The 14470-nt window shown below is 45.7% G+C and overlaps 1 protein-coding gene across 6 annotated transcripts in view; it reads left to right on the top strand.

Moving 5' to 3' along the window:
* ANKS1A (ankyrin repeat and sterile alpha motif domain containing 1A) overlaps positions 1–14470 on the top strand; it is a 198160-nt gene that overhangs the window by 113521 nt on the left and 70169 nt on the right. For all 6 annotated transcript variants that reach the window (XM_023212581.3, XM_023212578.2, XM_023212580.2 and 3 more), the window contains one exon: positions 8917–9503. In XM_023212581.3, the coding sequence (XP_023068349.1) occupies positions 8917–9503 (587 nt within the window). The remainder of the gene's footprint in view (positions 1–8916; positions 9504–14470) is intronic.

Genomic DNA, 14470 nt, shown 5'->3' with positions numbered 1-14470 from the left:
GATAGAGTTATACCTGATAGAGTTATACCTGATAGAGTTATACCTGATAAGGAGAGAGCATTTCAGGCAGGAGGAGTGGCATAGACAACAGTGAGATGATGGGAGGAGATATGAGATATAGAGAACATGTCTGGAGAATGGTAAGAGTAATCCGGTTTGGCTGGAACAAAGGGAACTTGTCATAGAGCATTGGATCTCCAGCGTCACTGTTTATTCCCAAGACAATGCAGTGTTGTTGAGGCTTTTTAAATTGGGTGACAGGATAGGAGCCACACTTCAGAAATATATAGTTGTGGACTCTTAGATTGCTTAGACTGGGAGAGACTGGAGGCGGGAAAGCCCTAAAGTCAAGAGACTTCACAGAGTCTCTCTAAGGTAATTGGAGCCCAGACTAGAGGGAGAGTAGGAAGTTATACGAAGGGAGGTATGAGTGGGAGAGGTATAGAAGAAGCAGAATTAACAGGACCATGGAACAAAATGTATAGGAATCAGGAGAGGAATTTCAGGATGATTCCGAGGTTTGAGCTTGGTTAATTGAGAAAATAATGTACGACTAACAGGAATAGAGAATCGAGGGAGGGGCATGTTTGAGGGAAGATGTTAAGTCCGGTTTCAAATGTGTTATGTTTGAGGTGTTTTAGGTACCAGAGAACATCCAAGTAAAGATACTTCATAAACAGTTGGAAATGTGAGTCTGATGAGAGATGTGAAGATTAGAAATATGGATTTAGGCATCATCCAAGTTGAGGTGATTCTTAACATAAAAGAGAATCCAGGCCGGGTACGGTGGGTCTTGCCTGTAATCCCAGCACTTTGGGAAGTTGAGATGGGTGGATCACTTGAGGCCAAGAGTTCAAGACCAGCCTGGCCAACATGGTGAAACCCCATCTCTTCTAAAAATACAAAAATTTACTGGGTGTGGTGGCACATGTCTATAATCCCAGTTACTCGGGAAGCTGAGGCATGAGAATCATTTGAACCTGGGAAGCAGAGGTTGCAGTGAACCAAGATTAAGCCACTGCACTCCAGCCTGAATGACAGAGCAAAACTCCGTCTCAAAAAAAAAAAAAAAAAGAATCCTTTGCTGAGAGACGAGAGAGATTGAAGAGGTCCAAAACAGCGCTTAGCCTGGGCAACATAGTGAGATCTTGCCTCTACGAAAATAAAAAATTAAAAAAAATTAGCTGGGTGTCGTGGTGTGCACCTGTAGTCCTAGCTGCTTGGAGGCTGAGGTGGAAGGACTGCTTGAGCCCAGGTGGTCAAGCCTCCTGAACTCCAACCTGGGTGACAGAGTGAGACCCTGTCTCTAAAATAATAGTAATTTTTTTTTAAAAGAGTAGAGCTTATATTTAGAGGCACAAGGGGAAAGAAATGTGGGAAGATAACTGGGATAACGCAATATCTTAGGAGCCAAGGCTCAGTGTGACAGAACACCCTGAATAACTGTGGTTTGAAGAAGATAGAAGTCCAGAGTGGGAGTGCTGGGCTTAATGGCAGTTTATGACCATTAAGGACCCAGTCTCCCTTCTGCCATCTCATGGTTCAAGATGGCTATCCAAGTTCAAGCCATCAGTATGGGAAGGAAGAAAGGGGAGAATGGCACTTTAAAGATAGTTCCCACAAGTTACACATGCCACTTTCACTTATAACCCACTGGCCAGAACTTGGTCATGTGGTTACACCTAGCTACAAAGGAGGTGAGAAGTAATTGTCTTTAGTCTAGGTGGCTGTGAACCTGTCTAAAAGTCCCATAACCAAGGAAGGAAGGGTGGAGTGGGTACTGGGAGCAATGGGCAAACAGTATCCATTGCTACAGAAAGAGCCAAAAGAATGAAAACTAGAAAAAGGGTTAGGCAGTTAGAAGGCCATTGGTAAATCCTAAATGGGGTCTAATTTCTAAGGTAGGAGAGAAGTGATGAAATTACCCCCCAATTTTTACATGGTGTTGAGAGTAGTCATTAAAAAAGTTTGATCTGTCTTCCCAGGAAATTGATGTGATTGTCCTCCAAAAAGTACAGGTGCTGTGGCTTAAAGAGAGCAGAAGAGATGAGGAAATCGATCTTACATAGTTTTCAAGAGATGAGTGAAAAGCTTACTGGGCCTGGTAATCAGGCTGGCATTTGAATTCTTTTTCTAGCACTTACTGGATGGTGACCATTATTTAGGGAATCATTTAACCTCTTTAAGCCTCAGTTTCTACATGTAGAAGGGATACTAATTCTTACCTCATGGTTGTTGTGAATATTAGAAAGAAAATGCTTGGCATAGTGTCTAGCACAGAAGGAGTAGTTCTCAATAAGTAGTAGCTGTTGGAAGCCAGCTGAGTTAGGTGAATTGGTAGAAGACTCAAGTCAGTTGTTTCTTGAGTATTTAAAAGGGCTCAACATTCCAGCAACTGGAGAAGAGAAAGCAAATGGCTATGAATACCCAGTACAGGAACTGGCAGAAGATCAAGGGGAGCAAAGACAGCAAATGTGCTAATAAATTAGGCATGGTTAGAAATCATGGCTGGTTGGAAGCTGATCCGGGCAAAGCTGGTATATTGAAAACTAGGGAAGTTTGGGGGCCAGAGGTCAGAGGTCCAATGACAGGCAGAGAACAGACTCTTCAGGAGTTCCGGGAAGTGGGGGAGATATAATGAGATAATCAAGACCAACTCACTGTGAAACAGTCTTAAGTCCCAAAGCTGGGCTATACCTATGGGCCCCAAAGTGAGTACAGATGGCTCCTAGTCTGAAGATTTTCCACTATGCTGTTACATGTAATCCCAAACCAAACTTGCAAAAATACTGGCCTTCCCTGGCATTTGAGTTTTATTCTGCCTCATTAACAGGGCTACTCAGAAGAAATCAGTCTCCTTTGCAGAGTCAGGAGAAGGGAAACCAGCCTGTGTGTGCAGTGTTAGCATGATGAGCTAAGAGTTCAGAAATGACTGTAAATGAAAAATGGTGATAATGATAGCAGCTATCATTTACTGAATGCTTCCCACGGGCCAGCTGCCATGCTGATTTCATTTATGTTGATTATGTCATTGTATATCTCGTGACAGATCTTCAGGGTAGGGCTATTTTTGTCCCTGTTTCAGAGCTGAGGAAGAAAAGGTTAGGTATTGGAGCTGAGACTTAAACCCTAGTGCGACTGAATCCAAAGCCTATACTTTTAACCATGAGGCTAAAACCATTTCATCAAAAGCCGTGCTGCTATTCATGTTCTTGACATCATAGAACTGGAAGGGACCATAGAGAGGTCATTTAATCACAGATTCAAACCAGCCTAAATTCCAAAGCCCTGGAGAATGCATCCCAGGCATTCATTTTTTGAAAGAGACCTAAAGAGGAAAAGTCACAGGGCTGGAACTAAAACATGGACTTCTTGAATCCCCATCTAGCTCTTATTCTATTTCTCATGTTGCATGGACCAAAATGAACTGTCAGTCTATTTGTCTTATCAAATTGCAGTCTTCAGCAAATGTCTGAATAACCTAGTCAGGACCTTCCTTCCAGGGAGAGCCTGGTGACCCTCTGAAAGCAGCCATGTACTTGGGAGTTCTCCTGCACATCCATGGTTTTTGACGCTCACCATAGTCACTAGGCAGCTAGAGGATTCCAATCCTCATGATACAGAGAATACAAAACAACCTGGGACACTGGGTCCCCCAGCCTTCTTCTCTGGGCCTGAGGGTTGATTTGAGTTAGCAACTCCTCACATGAGCTGCATTCTTCAGCCTTAAGTGGGCAGAGGTGAATGAAAATGTGTTATTCAACACATTTTCAATAATGTTATTATTCAAAAGCCCTTGAGATCCCATAGCTCATCATAGTAATTAAAATGCAGCACAGAAGACCCCTTGCTTCGGTAGCTCACAGGGTAAAAGGAAAATGAATGAGGATCACAAGTTGATGGGATTGGGAATTAGCATGCTGGTGTGCCTTACTGAGTAGAGCAGCTGGCCTTGATGTATGGGTAGCATAAGAAGCAGGCCTCCCTCCCTTTGTGCCATTATCTCCTTGTTTCTCTCCTAGAAGGGCAGACTGTGGGAAGGGCAGAGCTCGGGGAACATGAGAAGTAGCGTGGGAGAAAGGCCTAAGGGTCTCTTCTGCAGCTTCACTAGTCCCTGGCATGAAGTTTGTTGCCCAGGGTGGTCTCTTAACTCTTGAGCTCAAGTGATCCTCCTCCCTCATTCTCCCAAAGTGCTGGGATTACAGGCATATGCTGCCACACCTGCCCCTTCTCTGCCTTTTCTAATGTATTTTTACTTCTCTGTAAGCCTGACAAGGTCTTACTTCTCCTTCAGTGCTCAGATCGAAAGCTACCTCTTCTGAGAAACCTTCTGGTTCAAAGTAAGCAGACTTTCCTTTTTGTCTGCCATGCATATGGTTTATGCCTGTCTTAAAGCATCTATTGAGGCAGACTTGGTATCTTTATTTTTTTTTTGAATTATTTTTATTTTTATTTTATTTTGGGGGAGACAAGGTCTCGCTCTGTCTCCCAGGCTGGAGTGCAGTGGCATAATCATAGCTCACTGCAGCCTTGAATTCCTGGACTCAAATTATCCTCCCATCTAAACCTCCCAAGTAGCTGGGACTGCAGGTGTGCACCACCACACCCAGCTAATTTTTAAATTCTTTATAGAGATGAGGTCTCACCATGCTGCCCAAGCTGATCTTGAACTCCTGAGCTCAAGCGATCCTCCCATCTCAGGCTCCCAAAGTGTTGGGATTACAGGCGTGAGCCACCACACCCAGCTTCTTTATCCTCATATCACCTGGGTGCCTCCTGAGGTCAGACACTTCATACATTTGTCGATGGGATAAGTGGTTACAGTGACAGTTCTGGGGCCTGTCTTAGAGTTTCTCACTTCAGCCCTCTCACCATATTACCTTCTGTCCCTTCCTTCTGCTGCTCAGAGTTATGAGGATGGTGAAGGTAATGAATGCTTGTGAAGTGCTTTATATCTTACACAGTACTTTGATGTGCCTTATCTTTGATGATCCTCGTGTCAAACCTGTGAGGAACGGAGAAGTAGTTGGTCTCATCTGTGAGCAAAGTGTGTTGTAACGGATACTGTGTGGAGGATAATAACAATTTTAACATCTGTTGAGAGTGTGCCATGTGCCAGACATGGTTCTTAATGCATTACACGTATAATTTAATTACCGCAACAATCCCCCAATTAAGATCCCAGAATTGCACAAAGAAGTGAAGTAATTTGCTTAAGAACTGCTTCTTGATCAGTGTACTCTATTGTTAGCACCTTGTCCCTAAGAGACCTTATATTATCCTTACTTTGCAGAAGGAAGAAACCATTGAGTAATTCTTTTCCCACCCATTGATCTGCCAAAAAAAACTCATCTTGGCCTTGGATGTAGTTTTTAATGGGAACGAGAACACCAGCCTTAGGCTCTTAGATCTAGGCAAGCCTTTCAGATACCAAAGTGTCTTTCTTAGGAATTGCCTGGCTAAGTCATATGATTATAAGAATTTCTTTCCATCATTTCTTATATTCCACACAATATTGGTGGATTGTGGTTTCTCTAATAGGATTATGTCCCTCAGAGATTCTTCCTCCACACCACATATTTCCTTCCTCCATAAGTTTCCATTCTTTCCTTCTGCCCACTTCCTTCCCCCTGGCTTGTGTCTGGTATTGAGCCCCTGGCATCTGTCTCTCTTTCATCATTGATAGCTGGCATGAATGGGTGGCTGTTTCACAGGGCCTGCATTGTTGGCTCCCACAGCAGCAGTTCGAACATTCTCTGTGGCCTGAGTTCTGAGGTCCACCCAGGCAGTGTGAGCCAGGCTGGCCCCCAGTTCTGAGCTATGGTGTTTTCTTTCATTGTTGGTCCCTTAGCTCCTACTTGTTAAATATGAAGCTGGAAGTTGATATAAAGCAGTAGAAGCCTGTGCTCCTTTTATCAAAGTCACCTTGCATTCAAATATAGGCAGAGGGACATTGTACCTTGGGCCAGGATCTGTAGGAAGTTGGCCATTATAATGTGATCCCAGAGATGGCAAATTTTGCAGCCTGATTAACTGTCCCCATCAGCTTCTCCTGCGAAGTACTATTGACCTGAGCCACGGTAAGTGGTCATGTGTCATCCTGACTGTAGCCCCACCACGCAACACCACTGGGTAGCTCTGTTCTGGCTGCCAGTTGTTGTATGTAATATTCATAGCCATGAGTCGTGGCTTCCTGGGGCCTCGGTTAAGCTATGTGAAACTCTTGTGTAATCAACATTCCTTCTTCCCTAAAGGATTCAAGTTTTTCAGGGCTTGTTCATTGCTCAGGACCTGACCTTTGCGGTATAGCATTTTTGAGTTGGGGTTGAAAGTCTCAAAGTGGTCAAGTGTAAAGGAGTGGCAGGGGGCGGTGGCTCACGCCTATAATCCCAGCACTTTGGGAGGCCAAGGCAGGCAAATCACTTGAGGAGTTCCAGACCAGCCTGGCCAACATGGCAAAACCCCATCTCTACTAAAAATACAAAAAATTTAACTGGGCATGGTGGCACACACCTGTACTCCCAGCCACTCAGGAGGTTGAGATAGGAGAATCACTTGAACCCAGGAAGCAGAGGTTGCAGTGAGCCAAGAGTGTGCCACTGCACTCTAGCCTGGGTGACAGAGCAAGACTTGGTCTCAAAAGAAATAAAGTGTAGAGGAGGGACATGCCAAAGTTGGTGCTTCTGTGCTCCTGTGGATAAGTAATCAGAGCCATAAAGTGGAGCTAATTGGCTGCCCTTGGCCACTTCTCTAGACTCGTGAAAAGCTGAACAGACTGTGGAGACCGAACTGCTCTTCTGGAGCCGGGAGGAGAGGGGAGAGATGGGGGAAATGTATCGCCGCTCAGACCTCAGCGAGTTGGGCTCACTGTGAGAGCTGGTTGTTGAGATTATTTCTTAAAACCTGTTTTGGAAGAAGCACTGTTACAGGACAGTAGCATCATGCATGGGCATTGGAGACTGTAGTAGGTTGTGTTTATAAAGCACTTTTCATTTTGCACCCCTCCTCATCTGGCTACCCTCTCCAGTTGCAGACCTGAACCTCAAGAAGGGGCTTTGGGCCTTCAGGCGTGCTGATGAGGGAGAGTGGGTACTGTGTAGGCAGCAACAGGAGAGGTACCCAAGCAGGGGCATCGTCTCCCTAAGTGGGAGAAGTGTACCATCATGACATGGTGGAGACCTGGATTCTCATCACTATCATGACATTAAAGGGATTTTTTTTTTTTTTTTTTTTTTTGAGACGGAGTCTCGCTCTGTCGCCCAGGCTGGGGTGCAGTGGCCGAATCTCAGCTCACTGCAAGCTTTGCCTCCCAGGTTTACGCTATTCTCCTGCCTCAGCCTCCCGAGTAGCTGGGACTACAGGCACCCGCCACCTCGCCTGGCTAGTTTTTTGTATTTTTTAGTAGAGACGGGGTTTCGCCATGTTAGCCAGGATGGTCTCCGTCTCCTGACCTCGTGATCCGCCCGTCTTGGCCTCCCAAAGTGCTAGGACTACAGGCTTGAGCCACTGCGCCCGGCCTAAAGGGATTTTTAAGTATCATGTAGCCCAGCCCACTTACTTTAGACACTGAGGCCCAGTAAGATGAAATCACTGCCAAGGCCACACAGCTAGAGAACAGCTCAGCCAGGACCAGAGCCAGATCTTCAGGCTCCTGGGTTAAAGTCTTCTCCCCCACCACCTGGGGTAACCACTAAGACTTCTCATCTGTAAACATAGTTGACCCTTTTGGTTCTAAGATTCTCTGAGCTCATGAATAGTTCTTGAGAGTTTTGAGCAGACTAGGGAATTGTTTGTTGTAGGTGCAACAGATTCCACGTATAGAGAAGATAAAGTTGAATATTATGGAATGTGAGCTAGTGCTGGACATAATGTTATTTACTCTGATGATGTGGGTTAAAATCTTTAATGGGACTGAGTTCATGCAAGGGAAGCCCCTGGGTGTGCCAGTGTAGTGCTGATGTTAGATTCTGATTTGACCAACTATTTATGCTACTTCAGGGCGAGGTATTTGAGTGTACAGTAGTAGTTGGCCTCCTGAGCTAGTAGTGTCAGATTTCTAGGATGTTGGGGAAGTCTCGAGAGAACTGCAAATGTCTCCTGGCATTGACAAATTAGACCATTTTGTTTTCAGTGGATCAACTAAGGTTAAACTTAAACAAATATGAGCAGCTGGGAGATTTTGGAAGAAGCAAGTTGTATACATTCTCAAAAAAAAAAAAAAAGAGAGAAAGAGAAAGAAAAGTCTGTGCTCCCTGAGGAAGGAAGGATGAGGCGTGGAACTCGGAATGGCCCCCTCGGAGGAAGGAAGCAGTTATTTCTCTGCCGTTTTGTTTCTGTTAAGGAATTCCAGAAGTTGCAGGTTGTGGATCGTGACCTTTTTTTTTTTTTTTTTTTTCTGTTGCTGCTTGCCAAAGGAAGGGAGGGCGGGTGGCCTTTAAATAACACTTTGGCCTTTATGGAAATGTATCAGATGTTCCAGGAGTGAGTCTCACTGCTCGCGCTTGCTCACTGGCCACTGGCGCTCTCACTTTTGCTCCATGTTCACTCACTCTGTCCTGACTTGTGTCCTTTCTCTAGATTATAGTTAACACTCTTCTCGCCTTATATAGCAAGGTCTGGTCATTAATGTTAACAGAAATCTAACAACAGGGAAGGCTGCCAGATAGCATTAATCAGGCCAGTGTTTGGAATTTCACAAATGCTCTGACTTTGGGTACAAATTGAACATTAAGAACAATATGAAAACTGTCTTCCTTCCTCTCTCTTCTTCTTTCCTCTCCCCCTCCCCAGCCTATCCAGTTTCTCTCCTGTTTCTCTGTGAATTCCTCTGCTGTGCCGTATGCTTGCTGCATTGGAACTTTGTTGATTTTTGCCACGTTTAATTTTTTATTTCTCTGTCTCTCCGTCCACTCCAAGACCACAGGCAGAGCAGCAGCAGCCGGAGCCAGGACTCTGCGGAGGGGCAGGACGGGCAGGTCCCAGAGCAGTTCTCAGGCCTCCTCCACGGCTCCTCCCCGGTGTGCGAGGTGGGGCAGGACCCTTTCCAGCTGCTCTGTACTGCTGGCCAGAGCCATCCAGACGGGTCCCCCCAGCAGGGCGCCTGCCACAAGGCCAGCATGCAGCTGGAGGAGACGGGTGTGCATGCTCCTGGAGCCTCCCAACCCAGTGCCCTGGACCAGAGCAAGAGAGCGGGCTACCTAACAGGCCTGCCCACCACCAACAGCCGCTCACACCCTGAAACTTTGACTCACACAGCATCTCCGCACCCTGGTGGTGCTGAGGAAGGAGACCGGAGTGGGGCCAGGAGCCGAGCCCCTCCCACCAGCAAACCCAAAGCTGAACTCAAACTCAGCCGCAGCTTGTCCAAGTCTGACTCTGATCTCCTGACCTGCTCACCCACAGAGGACGCTACCATGGGGAGTCGGAGCGAGTCCTTATCCAACTGCAGCATTGGGAAGAAGAGGCTGGAGAAATCACCCTCCTTCGCCTCGGAGTGGGATGAGGTAAGGCCGACATGACGTCACAGGGAGCTGGGCTGGCCAGGCTGGCCGCAGCCCACCACAGCTCCCCTGAGTGCCAACTGTCAGGCCCAGGATCTGGGCAGGGTTGCTCTGGTTCCTTCACTCTGTAACTAATGTGTTTCTGACAATCGTAAGAAGAGGCGAGCCTCAGGTAGCGTGGATCACAGAAGACAGGTCCCTTAATGGTTAAATTAGTCGGTGGAGGCCCCAGCAGAGCAGGGCTGAGGGAGGGGCAGTTTCTAGAAATGACATGCTGTTTGGAAATATTTGGATCCCATCAGCCCCATTGAGAGAATCATGCTCACCCTGGAGATGCTTAAGATGAGCTGGAGTACTTCCTATGAGTCGTTCAGGAGGAAGAGAGAAGATCCAGGGTTAGTTGAGAGGTGTGATGGGGTGTTTAGGGGAGGACAGGGGGCTTTTCTTTTTTTATATATATAATTTCAACTTTTATTGTAGATTCAGGGGATACATGTGCAGGTTTGTTACATGGGTATATTGCATGATGCTGAGGTTTGGGATACGATTGATCTCATCACCCAGGTAGTGGGCATAGTCCCCAGTAGTTAGTTTTTCAGCCCTTGCCCCCACTCCCTCCCCTCTCCAGTAGTCCCCAGTGTCTATTGTTGTATCTTTATGTCCATGAGTACCCAATGTTTAAGGGAGAACATGCTGCACTGTTTGGTTTTCTGTTCCTGTGTTAATTCAAATAATGGTCTGCAGCTGCATCCATGTTGCCTGCAAAGGACACGATCTCATTCTTTTTTACAGCTGCAAGAGGAAGGCTTTTCTAGTCCCTGCTTCTCCATGATTATTCTTACTGTGCTGTCCTGGAAGGCCAAATACTTCTTCCAGCAGAAGGGTCCTGCCCATCCCACATTCCCAGATTGGTCAGGCAGAAGAGGGCTAAGTGGTTCAGGAAATGAAGATTAGGGAGTAGAAAACATTGGGAGTCAGAGGCCCAGTTTTCTTTCATAGCCATTATTAGTTGGAAATATGTACCGAAGTATTTCTCAGTGACCTATGGCATGTCTCGCTGAGCAGAAGAATGTGTTTCTCAAAGATAGGTAAACACCCTGGGAATGTTAAAAGTACCACCCTTGCAAGCTTCTTACTGAGTGGAAGCTGCCTTTGAAGTGGACTGGGTCTGTCTCTGAGGAATAATTTCAAGAACTGCATTTAGCTCTTCAAGAGGAAGCGAACACTACAGCTGGCATGTCCATTTGAGCAATCTGTAGACTTAATGCCCTACCCAACTCTATTTGGGTAGGTGCTGGAAAGTTATGTAAACCAAAGCCAGTCTGTTTCCAGTGAAGGAATGGAGTTGGGGGTGGAGGCTGTGCTTCCAGCGCTACCTCCAGATAAGGTAGAAGATGAAGCTTAAGATTCTGATTAGGCAGAGACAGAGGAATCCTGTGCAGAAGATTTTCATTGCTTAGTAAACAAAGATTTGATGAGCCTGTGCTAGATGCCTGGCCACTCGTGGAAAATCACTATGAGTGAGATAGCTTGGGGGAGGGGAGTGCCAGGAGATTACACACAGGAGTATGTATATTTGTAGGAATATGTGCTCTACCTTTGTTTTTTAAAACAGAGTTTTACTAATTTACAGTCAGCTGTAGGAAAAGTTCAAGATAAATTTAAGAGGAGGGTGAAGATAAGTGCAGTGTGCTCTGAAATGGCTGCAGAGGTCAAGAGAGAAAAACATCAGTGACTCTCACCCAGGTCTGAGATTTTTTAAAAAATCAGTGGGTGGGGGAGTGGAGACAGGAGGTATGAGAGGGTGGGAAGAGATTCAGGAATGATCACTAGAGCAGTGGGATTTGACATGGAGTTAAAAGACTAAGTCTTATGGTTAAAACCAGATTGAAGCTGGTGGGACGAGGAGAGGTGGGTAGAGAGAGCAGCATGAGCAGAGGCGTGGAGCCAGGAAAGCTCAGGTCATTTGGTTTCTCTAGGGTGCTAAGTGTGTGTAAGGGCAGAATGAGAAATAAGGGTAGAAAGTGAGATTTGCACCAGGTAGTGAGAGGGCCTCGAGCATCAGGCCAAGAGATGAGTACAGCCAGCCTTCCATATCCATGGTTTTCTGCGTCTGTGGATTTAGTCAACTGTGGATGGAAATGTTTGGGAGAAAAACATAAAACAACAATAACAAATAATGCAAATAAAAATACAGTATAACAATTACTTACATATAGCATTTACATTGTATCAGGTATTATAAGTAATCTAGAGATGATTTAGAATATACAAGATGTATGTAGGTTATATGCAGTAATATTTCATGTCAAGGACTTGAACATCCACAGGTTTTGATATCCAAATGGTGTTCTGGAACCAATCCCTTGTGGATACTGAGGGATGACCCCTAGATATGCTATCAAGGCAGTGTCTCAGAATCCTTTAAACGGGCTGGAAATCAGCTTTACCAGTCCAATGAATCACCTCTTCCTTATGGCTCCTGAGCGTATGCCCACCTGGAGAGGTCAGCAGTACTGGGCGATTCTTCCCAGGATATTTATGTCCTGTTAACATGCAGCATTTCTGGGCAGTCTTATGGGCTCCACTGTTTCCTCCTGGCCAAGAAATACAAAATCACCTGGGCAAAGCTGGGCTTGAGGTTGGCTGTGTGGGCTCATAAGCCAGTGTCTCTTTGCATCGAGAGGAGGTTCATTTGCTGATATCACCTGTGCAGATAAAGATTGCAAGTGCATGCGATGGCCCAGGGATCTAGATCTATCCAAGATCTAGGTGTTGTGGGCCAGTTCTCTGGTGTGACTGAAATGCAGAAGCCCTGCTACATTTTAAATTTGAAAAAACTTAAAGGCAATTGTGGTCTTACTGGAAAGAATTCAGAAGACCAAGGTTTGCTTACATCCTAAACATTAACAGGGCCCCTCATGTGTAACCCTTCAATGTTGTTTCTTAGTGGTATTATACTTGGTTTCTGTGGATATCGCTCTCTAAAGAGAGACTCCAAAAGTGTTTCCCCCAGTGATTGGCCCTAAACCCAGGGCCTTGGCAGGCTTTCCTGGAATAGGGCATTAGTTAATGGCTGCTTCCCACCCTATCCCTGACCAGTGCCCGTAGCCTGCTTTGCCATATCCTGTCCTTGCTGATGTTTTTCTTTGTTGTTCTTGGACCCCGGGATGTGGGGAACTCTGCTCTGAAGGATCTGAAAGTGCTTGGGCCTAGCTCAGCTCCTCACTGTGAGGCCTGGGGAGGCAGAAGGAAGGCTGTGGGGTGGGAGCCCCTTACGCTGTTCCTAGAAGGAAGTGCAGGACAGCAGATGGGCTCAGGTTCGGGAGTCAGCAGGTCCAGCTTTGAGCCCCAGCTCCGCCATCTCCACCTCGGTGCATGGACGACCTCAGTAAGCTCACTGTTGTTGTTCTTATTTGTGAAACTGAGGCAGTTAGATCTGTGTTTCAGAGTGTTTTACCAATTAGAGATGTGTTTAACTGCCTAGCATAGTTCCTAGCATGCATAAAGTGTTGACTAAGTGGTAGATATTAATGTTACTATTGTGCTTGGAGCTTCCGAGAATGGGAACTGAGGCCTGGAGTGCCTTCAGACCTTAAGAAAGGCAGAGCTCAGGCCGGGCATGGTGGCTCATGCCTGTAATCCAAGCACTTTGGGAGGCTGAGGCAGGTGGATCACCTGAGGTCAGGAGGTCGAGACCAGCCTGACCAAAATGGTGAAACCCCATCTCTACTAAAAATACAAAAATTAGCCGTACGTGGTGGTATGTGTCAGTAGTCCCACCCACTCAGGAGGCTGAGGCAAGATAACTGCTTGAACCCAGGAGGCGGAGGTTGCAGTGAGCGGAGATCACACCACTGCACTTCAGCCTGGGTGACAGGGTGAGACTCTGTCTCAAAACAAACAAACAAACAAAAAGGCAGAGCTCTTTGCAGGAGTTTCTTTGTTGTTTGGTGGTGGCAGAGTCATGGGGAACCACTGGAGTTCAAACCCTTCAACTGGTGATCCTCCTACACAGCTCTGCCTCACTGCAGGGATGGGAGAGCCCACCCAGCCTGAGAAAGTAGGGCAGGCACCTTCCCCATTGTTCTCATTTGAGAAGTTAACGAGCTTTCTGTTGAACTCCCTGAGAGGAGAAGAGAGGTTGTAGAGAAATCTACAGCCTTCTCTACAATTTATTTTTCAAATATATTCTTCTTCATAATGGCCAGCCAATGGCTGGCTGGCTGGTTGGTTGGTTGGTTGGTTGGTTGAGATGATGTTCTCCAGTTGGGGAACATGTATGTCTAATAGATCTGGGAGTCATTTTCTCCAAATACAGACTGCTCCTTATTGTGGTTTAATGCAGCCCTATTGAACTACCCTGAGCAACTTGACTTCTGAAAGATGGCCTGGTTAAGGTAAACCTCTGTGATCGTGTCTGTTAATGACACTAGCATTCTTCCTATTTTCTATTGTATTTTTGGTGACAAAGAAGTCATAGTTTGCCTTTGGAAGAGCTCAGCCTAAGAGGAGATCTGAATCCAAGCTTCACTATAGTTATTTTCTGTGTTCTCCAGTCAAGTCAAAGCACTCTTTGTTGTCTTAATGATGCTTGGGATATAATAGAGGACAAACTGAGAAGGTGTACATAAATAAAACTTTAAAAATATATAGATAAGGAGTGGGAAATTCACCTACATCCCTCCATGCACACTTAACCTCTGTTAACATTTAATACATATCCAAATTTGGCATCTTAGTGTATTTACTGATTATAATTTGCTTTTCTTACTACTTACTGCATGTTGTAGATATCTTACCATGACAGCATCAATAAGATCTGGATTCAGACCATTATTCTAAAAAGGCTGAGTGTTCTCTTGTATAGCTATATCATAAGGTTGGTTGGTTTGTTGTTGTTGAAACTGTTCTCCAACCATTAGATGCTGCACAGGTCATTTTCCACCTGCCCTTCAGGTCCAGTTCCT

This window comes from Piliocolobus tephrosceles, chromosome 5 (assembly GCF_002776525.5).
Source record: "Piliocolobus tephrosceles isolate RC106 chromosome 5, ASM277652v3, whole genome shotgun sequence".
Lineage (NCBI taxonomy): Eukaryota > Metazoa > Chordata > Mammalia > Primates > Cercopithecidae > Piliocolobus > Piliocolobus tephrosceles.
This window is presented reverse-complemented; position numbering and strand designations above follow the sequence as displayed.